The sequence below is a fragment of the Triturus cristatus genome, chromosome 11 (genome assembly GCF_964204655.1).
Source record: "Triturus cristatus chromosome 11, aTriCri1.1, whole genome shotgun sequence".
NCBI classification, from domain to species: Eukaryota; Metazoa; Chordata; class Amphibia; order Caudata; family Salamandridae; genus Triturus; species Triturus cristatus.
Window position 1 is genome coordinate 674,138,605 of NC_140594.1, and position 22,919 is coordinate 674,161,523.

Below are 22,919 nucleotides of genomic sequence, written 5' to 3' on the forward strand. Positions count from 1 at the left end.
ATTCCTATATCCATTAAATGGTGTGAGCGTCAGTGCAAACATTTATCCATTAGCTGAGAGGTGGATTCAAGCTGATTGTCCCGCAGTGGAGGTAAATTTGCCAAAACCAAGACTAGAGGAGAATCTGCAGGTGGGAGATGTAAGACTTGTTGCACTTGCTGTGGTTGTTTATTAGTGCTCAACCTTGGGCTGTCTTGAAATTGGTTTATCTTTGAGTCACCACCTTCGTTCCCCCGGGGCTCTCAAACCTGTTGAGCAGTGCCTGTTATAAAAAAATAATTTAAAAAGTAAAATTTGGGCCTCCAGACGTATACTATGGCGAGCAGTAGCTGTAGAAAGCGGCCCACCGGGCAGTGTGGCAGGGGTTAATGAAGAGCATGATAAAGTTGTCCCCGACACCCCCAAGTTACTGCGGACCTGATGTAAAGTCTTCTCCGCGATGACAGGTGCCCTCTCCATAGGCAGGCACTCTAGGGGGTGGTGGGGCAAAGTATTTATGGCCTCCAGGATGGCTAGACGCTCTCCAGTGACTGTCAATTTGGCTAGGAATGGCTCCAACAGAGAAGACATCAGTTTACTTACTCCACACCAGAACGCATCATCCAAAGCTACAGGTGGAAATACGGTATTTGCGCTGGGTGGTGATAGGGGACTCTCTCTCTGGGTGTCTTGGAGTTTCCACGCTTGGGTTTCAGAGCTCAATTTGGAATAGTTGGCTTGGCCTTAGGCTTCAAAATACCACCACCCCTCCGTTGCTTAGCTGGTGGATCATTGGAGGAGTCAAGAAGTGTAGAGTGCTCAGGCCCCCTACAAGATACGGCAGGAGCAGCCAGTGAGAATGACAACATTTTCACCCCAGTATAAGGTAGACTAGGGGATGTTGTTAGTTGTGGAGGCTGAGTATGGAGGACCTCCTCTGGTGCACTCCCTGTGGGTGACTTTAATAGGAGAAGGAGTGGCTCTAGGGATAGTCGCCTCTAAGTGAGTTTGATTTTGTGGGTAAGTACGTTCGCTCCTCTGGATAAGAATGCATCCAGCATAGCTACTGCCCCGCCACCCGCTTTCTCCGTGTGACCTTTCCTCTTCACCATTGTGTCAATAAAAATTAAAATCACAGTATCTTGCATTGGGTGCTAGACGTTAGGGAATGGGCCTAGCCCAGCCTCCTTTGGGCATAGACGGGCGTGGGCGGGCCCGCCCTTAGCCAGAGCTTTGCCCAGGCACGGTCCAGGCATGGCCCCGCGCACGTCCCGTGCCGCGGGTCAGCATTCTCCCTATCTAGCACATCCTCGCACTATGCACGTCAGGAGATGTAGTCCCCTAGGTTGAAGTACGAAAAGTGGCATGTACCCAGCCAAACCAGCGAAAAGAAGCTACAAAGGGCCACGGGTCAGTGTTCTCCTTTTCTAGTGTGTCCTCGATCTATGCACGTCGGGAGATGAAGTCCCCTAGGGTGAAGTACGAAGTGTGGCACCCAGCCAAACCAGCGAAAAGCAATCAACTGGACACCTTTGGAAGCATTCCATATCCTGATATAGGTACGGTTTATATTATTTGTACAAGAAACAAAAGCTTATTTCATGTGCCTCAATTGAATTTTCTCCCATGAGCTTGAGCACAAATGAGATTTCTAGTTTTAAGATAAGTAAGTGCACTAATGCATCCATTGCAGAACGTTGTGTGTAATGTCTGGGTCACAAAATCAATTCTTAAAGGGTCTATGCAGCCTCTCATCCTTCGAAGCTTGTATACCACTGAGTTGTGTAATGATAACTGCTTTTGCTGTGCTAGAACATTTTCATGATAAAGTGCTATAAAATAAAACATGCATTATTACTGTTATCACACTAACTCATTATATGCTACGATGAACCCTCTGATATTTTCAGAAAAATATCTACTGTGTTACAGTGGGGTGCCCTGACCTGTAAATACAGTCAATAAAATGGCCTTTTAGAGATTTTCATAACCTAATTGAAGGTGGGATCCACATAATTTGAAACATTCAACAATTTGAAGACACTTAAAAAGATGTTGATTCAGATGCATATTAGAATTTAATGGGTAGCCCAGTCTAGACCTTGAACATGCCTCAGAGCAGGGTGATAAGGAAAACTCTTTTAATTTGAGGAAAATGTGCTACACCTGTCCGAGAATTTACTATTGGGATTATATTAACATAAATCCCTACAACTGAAAATGTTCTATTGGTTGGTTCTACACCAGATTTAGCACTTTTACCACAAATACGAAGAGTTGTTACCACCCAACTCTAAATCAGGCCCCATGATAACTTCTAAAAGTGGCAAGATTTTTGTGGTTGTTACCATTTTGATATATACCACAAAGAAATAAAGTCTATATTTCGCAAATGTTATTTATTAAGGAACAATAAGACACAATCGAAAACATAGTATATATAAATCAGTATATAATTATACATACATATAGTAATACGTATGTACGTATCCTTCTTTACCTCACAAAACGCTGCACGCTATAACAAAATAATTTAATTAATTTAAAAAACTCTGTGAGAAAGTTCTTGAACATGCACATTTTGGTTATTTTTTATTGTGTTTTATTTTGCCAAAAACGCAATGGAAATTGCACATTTTAACATAACATTACTTAATTTCAATGAACTAGTTTCTTAAAGCAATTGAAATTGTTTGCTACATTACAAAGAATTGAGAACATATACATACATATTCATAAACAACATAGCTATAAAAAGGTAAATCAAACTGTCTACTTGTAAACAGTAGTTCATGTGTTTAACAAACTCACAAATCAAAGTTTGGTACAGTGAATACCAGAGTCTTATTCCTTTATACAATTAACCAAAGCTTACCTTAATATAACATTACCTGTGGCAAATAAAAAATCCCACTATTAGAATACAATTAGACCATCATTTTGAAGGATTATATGATAACAATGAACAACATTGTAATATGGTTCAATATTGGTGTCAAACCGTTAAAGTGGTATGACAAACCACTAGGCCATCACCAGCTCTCTGTGATGGCAATGAAGGACTCTATCACATGTTGTCTGTTGTGTATTCTTGATAGTACATATTGTTTTCAGTTCAGTTATCATGAAAAAAGTCCATCTTGAAATAGTTCTGCAAAACCGAATATGAAATGCTGGACTATACTGTTTGGTTGTCTGTAGTAAAAAGAAGAAAAATATTTCGATTTGTAGTTGAGAAGAAAGGATTTTAGAAAAAAAACAAGTCTTTTGTTAAAAAGTTGTCAGTGGAAGTGAGAGATTTTTTAAAACGGTCTCTCAAAGATTCAGCTCTCAATGAGCCCTGATTGCAATTTGAATGTTAATGGTTTGCTTACTTTCCATGAAAAAATGCTATTAAACAATCGTTTTCGGCTGCCATTATCTAAAGTCACTGCCTTGCAAAAAAGACTAGCTAGTTGGGGGAAAGAAAATTAGGCTGATACTAAGCTTCCTATTGGTTGAAATCCATTTTTCACAACTGAGGGGTAGCGTCCATCAAATATGGACACTTGAAAATATTATTTTATGGAAAAAAGTAGCTATACGTATATATCTATATCTATATCTATATATATATATATATATATAGAGAGAGAGAGAGAGAGAGAGAGAGAGAGAGAGAGACAGAGACAGAGACAGAGAGACAGACAGACATATATGTAGAGAAAAACTGAATACCTTATGGGTCCAATATTGCATCAGGTGGCATCATAAACCACCAGGGCAAACACTGAGTGGTTTTTAAATGCCTTCAAAATCATCAATTTGTAAAGATTCCCAAGCATCTTTCTGCTAATTTAGAATTCAATATTTTTACTCGTTGACAAATACTGCTGAACTTGTATTTGAATATGTTCTGATCTACATTGAATAAGTGTGTGTATATGCATCTGCTATTAATCACAAGCAGAATCTGGAATTTATCTTTTGCAGAAAAATTTATGAAATGGCCCATTTTCAATGTTTGATTGAAAAAAGCCCAGTGCTCAATATTTTGGAACTATTCCAAAATGCATACAATTTTTGTAAACAAACAAATCAAAATATGAGACTGAACTTTCATCAAAAACTGTCTGTTCCACCACGGTAAAACTTCACAACAAAGACAATGATTGCGAGGAAAATCTTTCTAAATGTTCACAATTTTCTGAAATTAGGCACTTCCATCACTTTACATTAACAAAGCAATATCAGTTTAATGTTGTTTTGTGTTCGTTATTTCAAGTGACTGGTTGGTGTGAAATGCATTCTATGTGGGACATGGATGCATTTGACCAATGGCAGACAAGAACACAGCCTTTTGAGACCACACAAGTCCCAAAAACAGACAATCAGCTTATAAACACAGCTAAAACAGTTAGCATAATATAACATAAACTACCATGACATAACATCATAACATAACATAATAAAATAAAATAAAATAAATCTCAGAATAAAACCTTTGCTGTTTTGAAACTGATTATAGTATTACATCTACTTAAGTTGTGAGAGTCAAATAAAAAGAGTAATTGCCTACAAGCTACAGATATAATATAAAACACCCGATCTAAGAAGAAGCTATTGTTTATTTTGCATACACATTATTATCTTTTTACTGAATAATCTGTGGTTTAGGTAAAATGAAAAACGAATTATGTAACTTTCCTGCCCCACTAAGTCAATCCAGTTTTTTGAGTTACTACCAAGCATATCTGCAACATATGTCTCTTTTCATTACCTGTGTATTCTGTTCAGACAACTTTTACAAACATAAACAAACATGTGGCCCTAGTATCTACTTACCAAATAAGCACATAGCAACCAGAGTAATAGAGTCCCAATTTGCTACTTTGGTATGCCAAGTGCAAATATATTAATCTTAGCTACATGAAGCCCCCATCGAAAAAAACACAAATGGGCATTTTCTCTTGAAACACTGAAATGTACATCAAGTAAAGCAAACATTAACAATTGTCACAGAATCACATGTATTGATATTTTCAACAGGCAGAAGAAAAGCTTCAAATGAAACAAACACCTAGTTTTAATGGTACATTGTGAATTAGGTTGTTTCATCTACATTCTAAAACTTCTCCAGCACAGAAATGTATCCACCATGTTTTACATCGTACAAAATAATTGTGCATTTGACCTACAGAAAACAAAGAAGAACTTGACTCTGACATCCACTTTGAAAGAAACACTGTACAGAATATCTGTAGTACAATCAAGCCATTTACATATTTTCAACTGCTCGTTTGACATTGTGCTCCCTGCCCTGTTCTGTTTTTTCTTGGTTCAGGTATTCTAGAACCTTCATTAACATGTCTTCATCCAGGAACTGCCTATTGTGTGTGTCATCATTCTCTCTGAGCTTTGAGAGCCTTTTGTTAACTGGGACTATCTCTTGGGAGCCTCCAGGGTTGAAATATTCTTTCATGGCCTGCTCATACTGATCCTCTTCCTCCTGGTCATCATCAGACGGAACTCTTTTCATTTGGTTTGTGTTCATAACCTCTGGATATTTTGTTAGCACCTTTGCCATGTAGTCTGTTAGTTCATCATCTTTATCATTCAGTTGCTCATAATCCAGATTCCGTCTTTCCAAATCATTCATCCATGTTGATTTATGCCCTTTTTGTCTCCTAGGTAGGTAGGATGACCTTGGCAAACCATTGTCTTGATTCATTTGATTTAAAAAGTATCTGGGTTTCTGGTTAGGCACATTGCTTGCTGCCCCTAACAAATTTGCAATGTCTCCAATGGTGAGCTCTTCAGCCAGGGTTGCTGGTTGCTTAATGTAACTATTCTTTGAGTTAATTGTGTTTCTAAAGCCATCCATTTGGTCTAAGGTAGGGTCAGAAACTTCATCGAGGTCTTCTGGGACTTCTGGTTCCTGATCAGGCACCTCTTTTTCCCCTTGTTTCTTATCTCCAGATTTCAGCATGTCAAGTAAATCCTCAGGAGGGATCTGTAATTTCCGAGACATCTCTATCAACTGCAAAATTGCTTGTGGATCCAAGTTCTTTTCAGAATACTTTCCACCTCTTTTCTCTTCATTCTGTGTTGCAGTTTTTGCTTGGCCATTATCAATCCTATTCATTAGCATCAACATCTTCATGTAGTAATTTGTCAACCTTGAAAGGTTTTCTGAAGCTTGATCTTTGTTAATATTTCTTGGGTCTTCTTCAGGAAAGCCAAATTGCCCAGACCGTTTTACTGCATCATCAATTTCTTCATTTTTTTCAATTTCTTCCTTGCTGTCTTTGATCTCCTCTTGAGTTTGGCTTTCTACTTTCTCTTCAACTGGATTCCAGTCTTCCCCTCCAACAACATCTTCATAAGCAATATTGTTAGCTTTGTACAGATCATCTTCATCATCTTTATATAATTTCTGGTCATCTTCAAGCCGTTCTCGTTTATTGTTATTTGGCCCAGATAACTTTCCCAGTTCCTTAAAAACAGACTCCAGTGTAGCAAGACTTTGGGGTGTATACTGCTCTTCCACTATTTCATTGGTACGTTTGAAGGGGCTGTCTTTTGAGGTGTCTTCAAAATATCTATATGGCATTTTTAGTGTTTTGTGCCTTCTCTCAGGCCACATGTTTGTTTCATAATCATCACTCAATTCCATAGGAAAACTCTTATCTGAACTTATGGAATATGGTTTACTGTTTACCTTAGACCCTGTTTTTCCCTCTTTTTCTGCTTGCATCAAAGCCTCCAGCATTAATCTGACCCATTGCGGGTCTTCTTCGTTTGTAGAATCCCTTCCATTATCTGCTAATTGAACTTGATCATTATTTTCTTTCTGCTGCTGAAGAAATGGAGCCCCTTGGTAAAGGCTATAGTCTGGGTTACCATCTCCTTGATTAGCTTGTTGTCTGAGGTTCTCTAAATATTCCAATGCTTTGATCATCTCTGGATTAGGCATCTTCGGTATATTTTTCAGTCTATGGTCTGAGTCTTTCTGTGGAAGCTGGTAGTATTGAAATGATGCAGCATTAGTACAACAGTTTAGAAGAAATATAGGTGTCATCAACAGAATAGTTCCAAACCAGTATGGTTTAATGGACCCCATAGCTCCAATGTTTTCTGTGAGAAAAAGGAGAAGAAAATGTTTACATAATAGGACACTTAACAGTTAGCAACATTTTGCTTATTTAGTAGTCTATACTGGGGTTAAAAGATTATGATAAACAAGTTAATGTTAAAAACATATCGAATGAATACTATTGCTAGGAAAGTGCACATTCAAAAATTAACTTAGGGCAATTGAAGTTTCTGTAAATTAACCAGCCCCTTTCACAGAAGGGAGACAAATGCATATTTGTAAACATAGCAATTTGTATAGCCTAATACTGTAGAAGCTAAACATTAATTTGCTTTTGTATTTATTGAAGAGTAATATAATTTGTGGAAGAAAGTGAGTGTGGAGTGGTCCAACTGTACGTAAGGTGGTACGCTTGGGTGCATACATATAGCTGTGTAGTTCATTTATGAAAGGTAATGAGCTTACTTGAATCCATGAGTTGGTACAATACATAAAACCATTTTTTTTCAGTTCTTGTATGACCATGATCTGATAATATTATATTAACACTGTGACTGTGTTTGGAAAGTATATTTATTTGGTTGCAACCAAACATTGTAAGGTGAGAATATGGAGGTAAGTATAGATGTATTAATGTTATCTCCACTTCTAGGATATTATATCTTGATATATTATGATATTATCATACCTCAGGTTCTGAATACAATAATGTTGTAGGACAATATTTAAAAGTCAGCATTTTCATGAAGCACAGACTAGACTCATAGGGTAACAGAGCACTTTAAAGAAGGCCACATTACGAATCGGGGAGACAAGTGAGACTGCCTATACAAGAACATATAAAATACATCCATGTTCTAGAAAATGGAATAGCATACTATAATCAAAATATAAAATCCCATTTCTCTATTTATTTATCTAACAGTTTTAAATAGCCTAGCAAGACTTAAGGATGACAGAGCCCTTTGGACAGGACACAGGGATACTAAAACAAGTTGTAAATCTAAGTCACAAAACATTAGATTCTAATATACCTACTGGGCCTGAAGAGAGGTGCATTGTGTATCTAATAGATGTAGGAAGCTACAAGTGTCCACACACAAGCAATTTGTGTTAGACGAAAAGTACATTATCATACAGCCATATAGTATTAAGGTAGAACAGATAGTGGTTGCAATAATCCCAAATATGAATATATTTTTGGGTTTGAGGAAGATAAATATAGGCTTCCCCATTGGTCAGGGTCATTAACAGGGCACGTATTAGTCTCAAATTATTGAATCACAAGCTATCCAGTACATTAAGGGCTTCATGTTCATTAGGGTGTGATGTGGACTCGGAGTTGTAACAATTTTATTTCTTTGTATTCCTCTTTAAAAGTAATATAGGAAGATATTGTTTTGATGGATGCTGGGATGATTTTTTTTTCTCACAAGGCACTCACAGAGAAATACTACTTTATTATCTTTGACATTTGGAAAGGGATTTTGAGAAGGAGGTCCAGAGTTGGCACTAGACATCTGAAATGGGCAGCTTCCGCACTAGATATCTTAGGAAGCCTTCTCCACAACTCTCCATATTTTGACAAGCACTTGTGCGTGTGCTGGAAGGGGCACACCAGAGGGACACTGGGAGATGGCAGCATACATTGATCTCTTTGTGAGGCTGTAGAAGTAGCTAAAGCTTGTAAAAGAAGCATTTTGATTGGCCTACAAAGTCCCAACATTCTATCCAGGGTACTAACTGCTATCAAACATAGAAGTGAAAGAGGTCCCTTGAGAGTTATTGGAGGCAATTATTTTGTCATTAACCCATAGTAGTAGAATTAGTGCCTTGTTTGAACATTTCCTTCTTGTTAAAGATCCAATAATAACTGATTTGACTGATTATTTTTTGATACGTTCTCAGATAAATATTCTTATTTTGTTTTTGTATTTGCTGATTGACACCATAAATACTTACCATTAGTCAGAAAAGTGAAGATAATAATATCAGTGTTTAAAAATGTGCAGTGGTGTATCACCATATTGCTTTCCAGGAGTTAAATAAATCATCATTTTTAATTAATATTTCAAACATGCAAGCTAATATTTAATGTTCATAGTGCAATTCCAGAATTTTAGTCAAACACATCCTTTCTTTATTGCTGAACATTATTCTCACAGCAGCACACAGTAGCAAATCACTCTTAAGCCTGGGTCTTTCCTTTTTAACAAAAAGTCAAGAGATAATAACAGGACTGGGAAAAGGTGCACTGTGAGCTCCAATGCACATTTTTAAATGATACAATATAGGTTCATGCACCAAGCGTACCTCTCACTCTAGAACCTCCACAACATATACCCCACATGGTTAGACCGATGTCCACAATGTGGAACTCCTGATGCGGACTTTGAGCATATGGTGTGGAGTTGCTCCTGGAAAGCATCTTACTGGGGGACGACATGCAGATTTTAAATAAGGCCGCTGAATGGGAGGTCCTGTGTAACCCTCGGGAGATATTACTGGGTCTGATCCCTGCTCCGACGAAAAAGAAATGTAGCCATGAGTTCCTAATGCTGGGCTTAGTGCTAGCAAAAAATGGATTGCTATCAAATGGATGGGAACACAACCTCCCAAATATGCTGAGTGGTTGTGCGATATGTCTAAATGGGCAGTAGCAGAAGATGTTAGAACGAAGCATGTGAGGCGTGATGAGCGCTTGGAGAATGACTGGGCAGCATGGGCGCAGATGTTGGCGTATCTATGGAGTGACATAGCTGCAGAGGCCGACACTGGCAAGGAAATATAAAACAAGGGGAAAAAAGGGAAAAAAGGCTGTGTGTATGAAGGGGGTAGTCAAGGTCGTATGAGCGCAGAAGTGCAATGCTCTTACAGGGCAGGTGGCCCCAAGACAGGAGATAAGGGAAATAAAGATACATGTATGGAATTCTCCACCACACACTTTCAACTATGTTGACAATAAGTAGTAAGTATGTTTATTGCACTACAATATGAGCAGCTGGGGAGGAGGGGGGAGTTAGGGATAATGCATATATGTGAGTATGATCCTGCAGTTGTATATGTCTCAATGCACCAGAAACTAATGCAGTGTACAACTCATGTGACACTCAATAAAAAGCATATAAAAAAACTAGTCAAGAAATTATATCAGAGGAATGGCTACCCTACACCCTATGCTGGATGGTTATGGTATCAGGCTGCTTCTCCTATTGCATTTGTTAGCCTACTTTGACATGGCAGGCAATAAGATAGTCTTTGTCATTCTGTCTATGAGCATGGTTTTAGTAGGTTTTTATGGGAATGGTATGCATACATTTTAGCAGGAAGGGTTCAGTTCATCCTTGCAGTCCGAGACTCCTTTCCAAAGAGCACTGTGCAGCTATCAGTTACCAGGCAGAATCCTTGGTTGGCACCCTCATTTATCATTAGTTTCCCAGAGCCTCACATATTAATGCAAGTTAATAAGATAACCATGTTATTCTCTTTATATAATCAACTCTCCAGGGACCTCTTTTTGAAGCGTAGTCCAGCGTAGTCCAGGAGACTGTAGTAGGTATGCAAATAAGATATAATTTATCACAGAATTTACACAAAATTAATAATCATAAAAGCTACATCCCTTAAAGATGGATAGGCCTATATTTTAAAATAGAAGATGTAAGAATTTAAAATCATTAGCAACAAAATAGTCCACAAGGTTCTAGTAACACCTGCGGCTAGAGATAAAGTTCGATATTCCAAATAAAATGCGAGCCTATGGACATTGTTATCCAAAGTAGTCAGATTTGTGACTTCTTGACTATTTTCAGACACATCTGGAATACAGATTGCTTAGTTTGGTTTTATTTACAGATCCATGAAAATAGAAAAAGGTACCAGAAATATTCAGATAAATCTTCCCTTTATTCTATTTTCTATGTAGACCTGAGGAATTGGTAGACACGTGGTTAGAGGGGAGGAAGCCATATTTGCCATGAACATCTGTCTGCATGTGTGGGGTGGTTTCTGCACATATTTTGCATAGGGCCCCCCTCAGGATTTGTTACATTCCTGAGCAGACACCTTTGTGAGTATGAACCTAAGCGGCTAGGAACCTACCAATATACCACAAAGCCAAACAATATTGGAAAATGTCCATTGGGATCTTATCTGTACACATTGAAGCAGTTGGTACCTGGGTAACTGGGATCGAGTCTGCGGCCAAGCCTTTAAATAACAATATCTTCATACTGTTAAGGAGTAGTAATATGATTCAAATTAGACTTGATTCAGGATGCTGAGTCTCAGTCAATGTGATACTACTGTGAAGCCATTGGCAAACATTACCGTTTGATTCTCAGGATAAGGCAGAGGTGAAATAGCCACACATAGAGTCAATGATGGTGTGTGACATGCCCCGACAAATCATACATTTCAGTTCTGGAATATCTCCATTCATGTTTTAATCGACCTGAAGAGCAATGACTATCTGCACAGAAATATGGAGTGGTGGGTGACTCACTCCTTTTTCTCAGTGCATGCAGTCTGCAGCACGTGTGCTCACTTAGTCTGCGCAATTTGACTATTTAGATTGTGCATAGTCCTGTTCAGCATCAGAGTGCCTGTTCAGTATATGACTGTATGCATTTCTTAATTTATGAAAGAAACAGTATCGTTGTCTGAAGGTCCACTCAGAAGCCTTCGGCCGGTGAAATTAAATATCAGTGTGCCGAATACCAAAGCTGTTAGTCTTTCATCCACTACCAGACACTCCCTGACCCTTTTCCTCACACTTGCAGGTTCCTGCTTTCTGTTTGTGATGGTTTGTCATCCTTTTCTTCCTCCATCTTTTGGGTCTGTGTGTTTTTTCCTCTCTTGCACTTGGTAAATATCTGAAAGGGGAAATATAAGTGTTGGTCCCCAAACATAAGAGTCGGTACCCCTCATTGGTAACCACCGGCTCAAATTAAGCACTGAATGTACATTTTCAGGATAAAGCTCCAGATTTCACTTTAAAATATGTGCACAGAAATGACCTTCTTGTTATAGACGATATTTTATGAACTGCAAAATGTGTCCAGCTAATAGATGACTTCTTGTAACAACATCTGTCATTAGACAGTCTGAAGTATACCCTCTGCTTGGGTAACTGTGCACTACCGAAAATCCAAATCAAATGTATGGTAGACCCTAATAAACCTTCTGTGCATGATTGTATTTAAAGGAAGATCTTAGATCAATTACTATTGTACTTGCCTGGGCCCCGGAATATTGTCTTTGTTCAAGAACATAGTAATCAACAGTGCAGCAGTAGCACTGAGGTCCAGTGGTGTGAAGCACCCACTGCACTCCAGTGATGGCTGTATCACAACCAAAAAGAGGCAATTGGGCAATTTATTTGTGTTAGGGCCAAGCACCCTTAATATGCCTTACTCCCAGATAATTACATGTATAAGCCCGCGTTGCCACTGTTGAGTGCCATAATGGTTTTTGCACATCCTTGCTGTAAATAGACAACTTTTGTTCTTATAGGTGATGCCTTTTACAAAAATGTTTAGGTTGGCATTGATGAGAAGATTTTTCTACCCATTTTCCTCTTGGTATTCATACGACAGAGACTTCCACCTACATTAATGATTTATGGCATGGGCATTGTTTAAACATATATCAACTGGATTGCAGATAATTATTCAGTATCCATTCCAATTGTATTTAAACTTTTCCAGGTTCTACCTATAGAATATAATGCATTGAAAGGTCCAGAAGCACTACATGTAATGTTCAGAAGCGTAAATTGCTTATTTCCTCTTGCTTTCCAGTCAGTATTCTTAGTAATTTACAAAGATGTATTGTTGAAAAACATTCGCTAAATCCTGCTCTTATCTGGTGTCAGTTTGTACCTTTATGTATTTAGTGTTGCAAACTCAACTACTCCCTATATTTAAGATACCAGTACCTAAAGGTTCCTGTAACTGCAGAGCATTTGAGTTTCACATCCTACTTTTTTGAAGAACTGATTCTAGGCCATGATTTTATTTTTCCCTCCCTTGATGTCCTTTGCTCTGCTTTCAACCATTGTTAGTATCCTTCCTATGTATCTTGCATGCATTATTAATGAACTATGCCAAACTCTAAAATGCACTGTACCATCCCTACTTACAAATGGGTCCAACATTTTGAAGGAATATGTAGAGGAGTTGACTTTTGGGAGCACAACACTTTATGGGAGCCTAGTTCTGATATTAAACCATTGTCATTTAATGTAGATGAGGTCTATAAAGCCATCATGGTCACAGCCGGGATGAAAGCACCCGGACCGGATGGAGTGCCATCTGACCTTTATAAAGCTGACCCTGTGACCTGGGCTAGTATTTTGACTCAGCTTTTTAATGCAGCTGCCTCGTGTGGCTTGCCCCCCTCATGGTCCATGGCTATTATTTTGCCCATTTTTAAAAGGGAGCGAGGGACGATCCAGGACACTACCACCCAATTTTTTTATTAGATTGAGCCATAAGATTATGGGAAAGGCGGTATTGGACCACTTAACCTTATAGCTAGTTAACTTTAATGTTATCACTGATTTACAATATGGTTTCATGAAAGGTAGAGGGACCCTGAACCAATGCATTAATTTGCATATGGTCATCGGAAAATATACTATTGCCAAAAGGAGTCGCTTGAATATTGGATTTATGGATCTAATTTCAGCATTTAATTGAGTCAACAGATCGAAGCTTTGGCCCACCCTACTATACATGGGCATGGATGCTGACCTGGTGGCCATACAGGTCACATTGCAATCTGACAGACTCAGCCAGATACAATGGAAACGGCTCACTCTCAGTCTCCTGGGATGTTAAGAGAGGGGTAAGACAGGGTTGTATCTTGGCCCCTATTCTGTTCACTCAATACATTAATAAGTTAGGGGACGTTTTGTAAGCTGCTTGTAAAGACATCCCAAGGGCTGGTACTAAACTTATCCCTGCTCTTCTATACGCAGATGACGCAGTGTTACTTGTCCGGGCAGCTGTGGGTCTGCAAAACCTCTTAAACACTTTCACTGATTTCATGGTCTCTCTTGACCTTTCAATTAACTTCTCTAAATCACACATTATGACGACAGGCAGTACTAAGCTTCCTAAATGCAAGTTCTTTTGCAGAGGGGAGGAACTGACTAAAGTTTCTACTTTCCCCTATTTGGGGCTGCTGTTTGATGAAAAGGGGTCATGGGTGGCACAAAGAGTTGCCAAAAAGAGTACCTTGGCTAGAGTGGAAGAGCCACTTTGGATTTCGCTAAAAGACTTGGGGCCAAACCTATTTCTGCCCTACTAAATATTTACAATGAAAAATGCATACCTATGGGCACCTATATTTGTGATGTGTGGGGCTATAAAGAAGGTATTGAATTGCAGGTGGCTGAGAATATATTTCTCCGAAGATTTCTTTCTGTCCCCACCTGCACTCCCTTTCTCATGGTACATGAGGAGCTTGGACAGGGTTACATTTGTGACCTCATAGCAGTGGCGCCTTTATGGCTTAAAATTTGGGCAAGCCCCATTCCTACCCTAAATAAGCTTGTTCTGGAGGACCGTATGGGGCTTGAAGAGGCCTTGAATATTCCTTGGCTGGGTTATGTCCTGGAACAGCTAGGGTTTAGGGCACCCAAAGCTGTTACGCACCATAGGCAGCTATGTCCTAGAGAGTTGAGTGATAGTAAACATACGTTCTTGGTTAGGAGGGTGGGGGCAAGGGAAGATAAGGAACTTATCAAGCCCACATTGAGACAATACATAATACTGAGCAGGGCCTTCAGGACAACACTACTGGTCCTATATTAACAATCCCCACCACTGTTTCTCCTTAGTAGATTTAGATTTAACTTTATTCATGGGTGCTTTGCTGTTCCTAGTGCTTTTGCAAAGCCAGGCGCCCCTACAGCCTTGCCCCTAGGATCAGTTTTCAGAACAAGATGTCCTACATTTTATTTTTTATGTGATTTTTACTGCAATTTCCGGAAAATATATTCTTCTGTTGCTAAAGAATTGCAATTTTGCACAAGTGAGACCCGCCTTGACATACCTACAAATGTTGTGTTCACCCCAGATCTGTTTTGGAGTTGTCAGCTTCTTTACTGGAGCACTAAGACAGAGGAAGAAGCTGTTTAAGGAATAATGTGCTCCTTTTGTCTTCAAGCTGAGAGGAGCTATTCGTTTTAATTATGGGTCGTTTTATAGATATTTGCACTTTATGACTCTGCACAATATTATCTGCACTTTATATGCTTCTTTTATAACTTAGATTCCATATTCTAGGGGCATCAAAATGTATGCCCTGTTTGATTGTTCCTACTGAAGGTTTTAGATGGTTTTATATATACATAATTTGGAATTTGTATAGGGATTGCTGGTCTGTGTTACTGAACCGTCAGGGATTGATTGTGATTTTAGCATATATTGTTGTTATGAGCCTTTATGGTCTTTGTTGGCCGAATAAAGATTCCTTGACTTGAATCGTGCTCTCAGGTGTTCTGAACTGAAAATAGTGATGTATTTATACACTGTCACCTTATATACATTACAAATATGTCTACATTTCTATTTTCTAAATAAATTTACTTCATATGTTCTATTTAATTATTTTCCAGCCAATACAACTTTGGAGCAGTAAATGGAAAGTGATCTAAAAAATAATACTTTACATAAAATGTATACATAGTTGGCTGATAAAAACACTCATGCATTTTTTTTACATATACATAAATGTAGACAATTATTTGACATCCACTCTGTAGGATGGTAATAATGTTAAACAATAGTTTGTGAACATTATGCACTGCAACAGTTTTCCTAGTGCAGCCCTCATTTTGAGTTTATGGATAAATTTGTGGTAATACAGTCAACTGGTAATTGTGTTACAACATTTGGTACCCATAGCAGTATGTTCAATCGAAAAAGTGATAAATGCAATTATTGCACACTTTTGAGTATCTCTGAATGTTACCTTTAGTTTACTTGCCACTTCTTTGTTTGCCTTCTCTTCAATTCTTTCTCAGCATGTCACTTCTCTAAATTAAAGGAGCTTCTATTTGCCCAGTGCCATAACCAAAACGCGCATGGTATTTAGATGATCTTTCTCCCTACTCTGCAACCCTGCTTTCTGCCATGTTCATTTTACACCCAAATTATCCAGGTAGTTGGTTTGAGAACATAAAGTGAGTTTGGGAAAGAGCTATATTAAGGCACAGTCTGTGATATGTTCGTAAGCACATTGACAGTATTTTAGCATTTTGGGCTATAGTAACTGTTTTGCACTGGAACTGTAAAAGAATGGGCTGCATTTGGCTGGAAACATAACAGGATCTCTCGAAGTTTGTAAAGGGAGCTACAGAACACAACATCAACACAGCAATATAATGCACAAACACAATAATAATACATCACAATAAAAAGTACCAAAATGTAACACAACAACCTTTGTTCTGTTCAATCAATTAAATTCTGCCCAGGCCAAAAATTGCCCATGTTAAAGTAAATTATTCATTAACATGTGAAATGTTCCCCAACCCTTTTCTTGAAGTGGCTAGTGAACGTGCAAACAGAAGACCTTTTGGTAGTTCAAATGGCCTGAATTGATACAGAAAGAGTTCACTCCTTCTATCTATTTATTTAATGAAAACAGTATTCTGTTTGGTAACATACTGACTGTGCCATATTGTATTCTTTGAAGTTACCAGGAAATGTAGAGACAGATGTGTATGTTGGGTGAAAGCATGGTTTGCAGAAGCCCTCCTCATTATTACCTCCATGATCCTTAATCTCTACTACATCACTATGAAAATAGCCGTAGCTGTACCCTGGTATCAGGGAGGATTCAAAGCTAAGATGTGGATACAGAGAATGCATAATTATTACCTTACACAATGCAAAACGGGAAATCAACAGCAAAAAGTGACATAACCAAATGAATGTAAAATGCAGTTGTGGGTTACAATCTAGCCATTTCCAGTAAATGCACCATTTACAGAACTCAAATCGTTTTACAGAGCTCGTGCCAAGTATGTCTGTGGCATCATGGTTTGGAAGAGTGATACAAAATGTATTATGGTTTTGGTAGGACGTACTTTTAGTTTTGTGTGTTTATTTTACTGTAAACAGATCCTTTGTATCTCCAATGGAATAGGCCACATTACAATGCACGTGTTTACAATGCATGCCATTACAACGCAGTCATTACAACGACCGCGTTGTTACATTGCATACCATTACAACACAAGTTGTTACAACGACTTGGTGTAGGGGGGGCGCTGAAGTTCGGAATAGTATAATTTACTATTCCAACTCCAGTCTATGCAACAGTAGGGAAGGTGTTGGATTTTAAATCCAACACCTTCTGCCCCCTACAGCAAGTCGTTGCAACAACTTGTGTTGTAATGGTATGCGATGTAACAACACGGTCGTTGTAATGACTGTGTTGTAATCGAATGCGTTGTATCACATTCATTGTAAACGATGTTTACCTCTCTAATGGAATCCCATGCCCGCCATAAAACAATCTTATTCCCCATTCACTGGCTTATATCACTGACATCCCATTTGCGTTCTATGTAGTGTGCTCAAGTTGTACATTTTGCATTGTTGACATTCGTATTAATTTACTTTTACTCTCGAGGTGTATAATTGTCACTCATCTTATAACTTTTTACTCCAGTGATGAATGTTGACTCACAGCTGGGCGAATGCCACCTGAGTATCCTCAGGTCCTACAAAAAGACCTTTTTCAATCATGCTCTGAAATGTACTTTCTAGTAAAGTTCACATCAGCGTCTGAAACACAGTATGCAAATTCCCCAAAATGTAACAGGGGGTGAGGGGGTGCAGCAGGAAACAAATGGAAAGAAGGGCTCATCACTAACTGCTGGCTGGAAAGCCATCTCAGTGGACTCAACACCAGCGAGAATTAATTTTGGTTGCCATTATTATTTAGTGTAGGATTTCCAATGCCATCCCTGCCAGCTGGTATTTTTCCAGTCTGTGTCTGCCAAGTAAACCACACAGCCCTGGATGGTAAATTCCATTAGTGGACCATGCACCCTTATGGACACACTTAAGTTTGCGAGTACACTTCAAACGCCAAAATTAAAGAAGTAGAAAAGTAGTAGAAAGACATAGAAAAGTGACTAAAGTTCCTACTGTTTGAACACCCACTGAATTTGTATTGCTGTATCCCCTCTAAACATTGAATTGCCTATGGCCATTTGTGGGCTTAATTGCTACAGAAAATAAGCAAAGATCTATTTGATTGGAGACATAACTTTCCAGGGATTCTACTACATTATTTTAGGTCCATCAGTTATAAATACAGGAAATTGTTCAACTATGTCAGCTGGTAAAGTCAGTCAATGACAGATAAGTAAAACCTGTTGGGCACTTACACCTTGATTACAATTTCTTTTTTTTTTTTAAAACATATTTTATTTGTCAAGATAGCACGTCCGACGCAGACCTTTGAATCCCACATTTGATTACAATTTCAGGGCTAAATTCCGATCTGTGTGCAAATAGGACTTGCACTGGGATCATAATTACGAGTTGTAAGATCATTATTACAACCTCGCAGTTTTCTCCTTATAGATTCTGGCAGGTCAAAACTGCTGTTTTAAACAGCAAGATACCATGAAAAAAAGTCTAAACATGTTTCATTCTGTGTGTTAATGCAAAATCTGCATCTCATTTTCAAGTTGAGAACTCAGAACGTGGGATATTTACCACACTTAGTAAATACGTCACCCCCGTGGTAATGGCATTTACCATGAGTTGTTAGTCACTCCACCCTATTCTGCACAACTTGTAATTGGAGCTGTGGTTGAAATATTTGAGTTATTGAAAAATTATTCAAGATTAGACGTAGGGTCTGAGCATCAAGAAGACATCACATCAGCATCGGTGCACGATGTGACTGATTACTCAAGTGTGGTAAACAAAATGTCAGGGAGAGGAAATGCTGTAACAAGAAAGAATAGGATGAACACAGCAGGCATGCAACAACAGTGATGTCTGAATAGAGCTAGAATATAGGTTTGTAACTTTGAATTGAAAATATGAAAACATATCCAACAGTAACAACCACACACTGGAGCCCCAAAATGCAGATTATACTCAACACTTAAAGTTCTTCTATTGTGGGTATATCAGAATGCAAGCATCTAAAGATTACGCTAAAGCGAGTTCCATGTAAAAATCCATAGTGAAATTGACCAGACCATGTTCAGAAATGCTCAGAGCAGAATATATTGATCTTCGAAAAGGTATGGGATATTGAATAGGATGAAGCCTTATTAAGTATAAAAGCTGATGGCTTGTGTCTATGGATGCCTTTAACTAGTAAGCATGGGTGCATATACAAATCCCACACAGGGACAACTTCCACTTGGTCAATCTGTTACAAATCCCTTTTGGGTTTTGGCCGTTGATCAATGGGTCGCCACCACAAATACAATCCCAAACCATTGGTAATTCTCAACCCTATAATCTGAATATATATAACCAGAAGCATGACCTTTCTCTCATATATTCAGTCTGTGATATACATTGGATTGTCTTGGAGGTAGTACCCGAGGGCAGCTTTTGCTGCAAATTAGTATCTTCTCTTCTAATTATTCAGCCATGTCCTTCATATTCAGATACTGAACGTCTGGTTATTTCGATTGATTCATGCTGTTTTTCTGACATATTTCCCTTAAAACATTTATGCTTCTGGGGAAAAAAAGAATCTTGAATTCGATTGACAATATTGTCTTACAGAAAATTAACTAAATAAAAGTGGAGACTTTATAGGTTTCTTGCATTTCCACAGTACAGCAAATTTATTTGATTTTTTCTTCGTACCCACATATTTCATACCTGCATGCGTATGGGATCAAAGTGTCTTGATGCTGGCATATTACTATTTTGTGCATTTAAAACACTGCAGTTTATTAATATTTTTCCATTTGGCATTTCTTTGCATTGATTGCAGTGACTCATTTCGCTACAAATGAATTAGAAAGAGTAATCTTGAGTGTACTTCCAAAACTGATTGGAGAATCTCTGTGGAGGTTCTTTATTGCCAGTTGTGTAATTACCAATTGCCTTTGAGGGATGTATGTCGTTACAACGCACACTTTTACAACGCATGCACTTACAACGCATTTTTTACAACGCAAAATCCATTACAACGCATTCCATTACATAGCATGACACTACAACGCATTTTTAAACACTACCTTTACAACGCATTCCATTACAACGCATACTACCTTTACAACGCATACCATTACAACGCATAATATTAAATTGCATTTAAGGTAAGTATTAGATAGTATAGGGGTAAAAATTACTTTTCTAACTCCAGGGGGTGCAACAGTAGGGTAAGTGTTGGATAGTATAGGGGTAAAAATTACTATTCTAACTCCAGGGGGTGCAACAGTAGGGAAAGTGTTGGATAGTATAGGGGTAAAAATTACTATTCTAACTCCAGGGGGTGCAACAGTAGGGTAAGTGTTGGATAGTATAGGGGTAAAAATTACTATTCTAACTCCAGGGGGTGCAACAGTAGGGTAAGTGTTGGATAGTATAGGGGTAAAAATTGCTATTCTAACTCCAGGGAGTGCAACAGTAGGGTAAGTGTTGGATAGTATAGGGGTAAAAATTACTATTCTAACTCCAGGGGGTGCAACAGTAGGGAAAGTGTTGGATAGTATAGGGGTAAAAATTACTATTCTAACTCCAGGGGGTGCAACAGTAGGGTAAGTGTTGGATAGTATAGGGGTAAAAATTACTATTCTAACTCCAGGGGGTGCAACAGTAGGGTAAGTGTTGGATAGTATAGGGGTAAAAATTACTATTCTAACTCCAGGGGGTGCAACAGTAGGGAAAGTGTTGGATAGTATAGGGGTAAAAATTACTATTCTAACTCCAGGGGGTGCAACAGTAGGGTAAGTGTTGGATAGTATAGGGGTAAAAATTACTATTCTAACTCCAGGGGGTGCAACAGTAGGGTAAGTGTTGGATAGTGTAGTGTAATATTATGCGTTGTAATGGTATGCGTTGTAAAGGTAGTATGCGATGTAATGGAATGCGTTGTAAAGGTAGTTTTTAAAAATGCGTTGTAGTGTCATGCTATGTAATGGAATGCGTTGTAAGTGTAGTGCGTAGTAAAAGTTGCGTTGTAAAGGTTGTTCCCCGCCTTTGAGAGTTGACCAGGCTCAAAACCTGAAAATTAGCTGAATCATTAAATCAAGGGAGGTCATAATCATCGTAATGTCCCAACCACTTTGAACAGTGGTGTAAGGAAATTTGAGGGGGCCCCCTGCAAAGTACTTTGAAGGAAATCCTCCCCCTCCCCGGAACAAGTCAGGGGCTCTCAGGCCATGGGCCCACCACCCGTGCACAGTGCTGGAGGGAGCACCCTGGAGCTCTGGACCCCCCAACCGCACTGCAGGGGCTAATGTTACGCCACTGACTTAGAAGGAAAAAAAACAAAGGTCAGCAGGTACTAAAATGCATTACGTGCCAAATAGCAGAAATGGGAGATGAGTCAGAAAAGTCAGAAAACTAGCTGCTCTCTAGCATTGATCAAAACACGCAAACGTGATAAACAATAAAGGCAGTAATCACCTTAGACGTAGACAAACGCCCTGATGAAGGGCCATGCTTAAGCCATAAATGTATCTGGAGATATATCATTGAGAGTAAGGGAAAGAAACAGGAGATCTAAAATATAAATAATGGCAGGGATAGCAATGCAAAGCTTATGAAAGGACCATTAAGTCAAGCTAATAATGAATTATGTAAGCAAAAAAATACTTTACATTTGTTCAAAAGGACCGAATTGGCTTTGTTTATTTTTTGATGACTGTATGATTATCAATGTCAATAAAATAATAGGTAACTCAGGATACCATTATAACTCTATGCACAAGGAAACACGTACCAGGAAATGGTTGGAGCAGGAGGGTTGCATAGACAGGAGCTCCACAACCAGTACAACCTAACCAATACCGCACAGGAAGACTGGTAGGGAGGGAGTAACTTGTTAGAAATATTCAGAAGTGAGTCACATTTAGAAGAGTCTCATTTTGATATTATTCTAGCTAAAATTGATCACAGTTAGTGAATGCATCAACCAGAAAAAGTGCTAAGAGAGAATTTTTACTGGATGGCATTTGAGAAATATTGCTCAGCTAAGCAATGGATCCAGTTCCATGTTCAAAATAGCACTCTAGACTTTGCTTCACAAACATCACAGTCGAGAACACATCAGGTGGGCTGTGCTTTGTTTTCCACCTAAGTAAGTCAAAATGAACATCCAAGTGGTTGACTTTACAGTGCAAATCTGATGGAGATTGTGAAGGGGTCAACAGGACTCCCTTAACGAAAAATGGTGTTTGATCCAAAGGGGCCCAAGTGGCTGGCTGCAATAACTATGGGAAACTACCCGTTGCAAGTAGAAAGAACAGTGGACCACCATCTGAAGTTTGCTATGTTCTAGAATTAAAGCGACATTACAGTTGTTGCTGGCTTCCTAAGGGAGGGGTATCAACTAGTCTTGGAAGGGAAGGGAGCTGACCTGCCCTACTCACAGGTTCAATACAGAGTTGAAACAAACTGAATGGGGAACAGATCCTACCTCTTTCATAATAGACACCAACAGGGCCGCCATGACACCATGATCACCACGGGAAGGAGTGCCTTACCATAAAATAGAGAAAGAGTTGGCAAGTACCCAACAGGAAATAAACAAATAGCTAGACATTTTTCCCTCATGGTCCTCCTCTGCAACATATATGTATCAATCTACAAGAATGGAGAACCCCCACCAATTTTCCCTATATAATTCCTCACCT

The 22,919-nt window shown here is 38.7% G+C and overlaps 1 protein-coding gene across 2 annotated transcripts in view; it reads right to left on the reverse strand.

The window, feature by feature from the left end:
- Positions 1-2,554: 2,554 nt before the first annotated feature.
- Positions 2,555-22,919, reverse strand: part of SCG2 (secretogranin II) — a 361,614-nt gene continuing 341,249 nt past the window's right edge. For both annotated transcript variants that reach the window (XM_085634286.1, XM_085634285.1), the window contains exon 2: positions 2,555-7,095. In XM_085634286.1, coding sequence (XP_085490412.1) covers positions 5,237-7,081 — 1,845 coding nt within the window. In that variant the 5' untranslated portion in view covers positions 7,082-7,095 and the 3' untranslated portion in view covers positions 2,555-5,236. The remainder of the gene's footprint in view (positions 7,096-22,919) is intronic.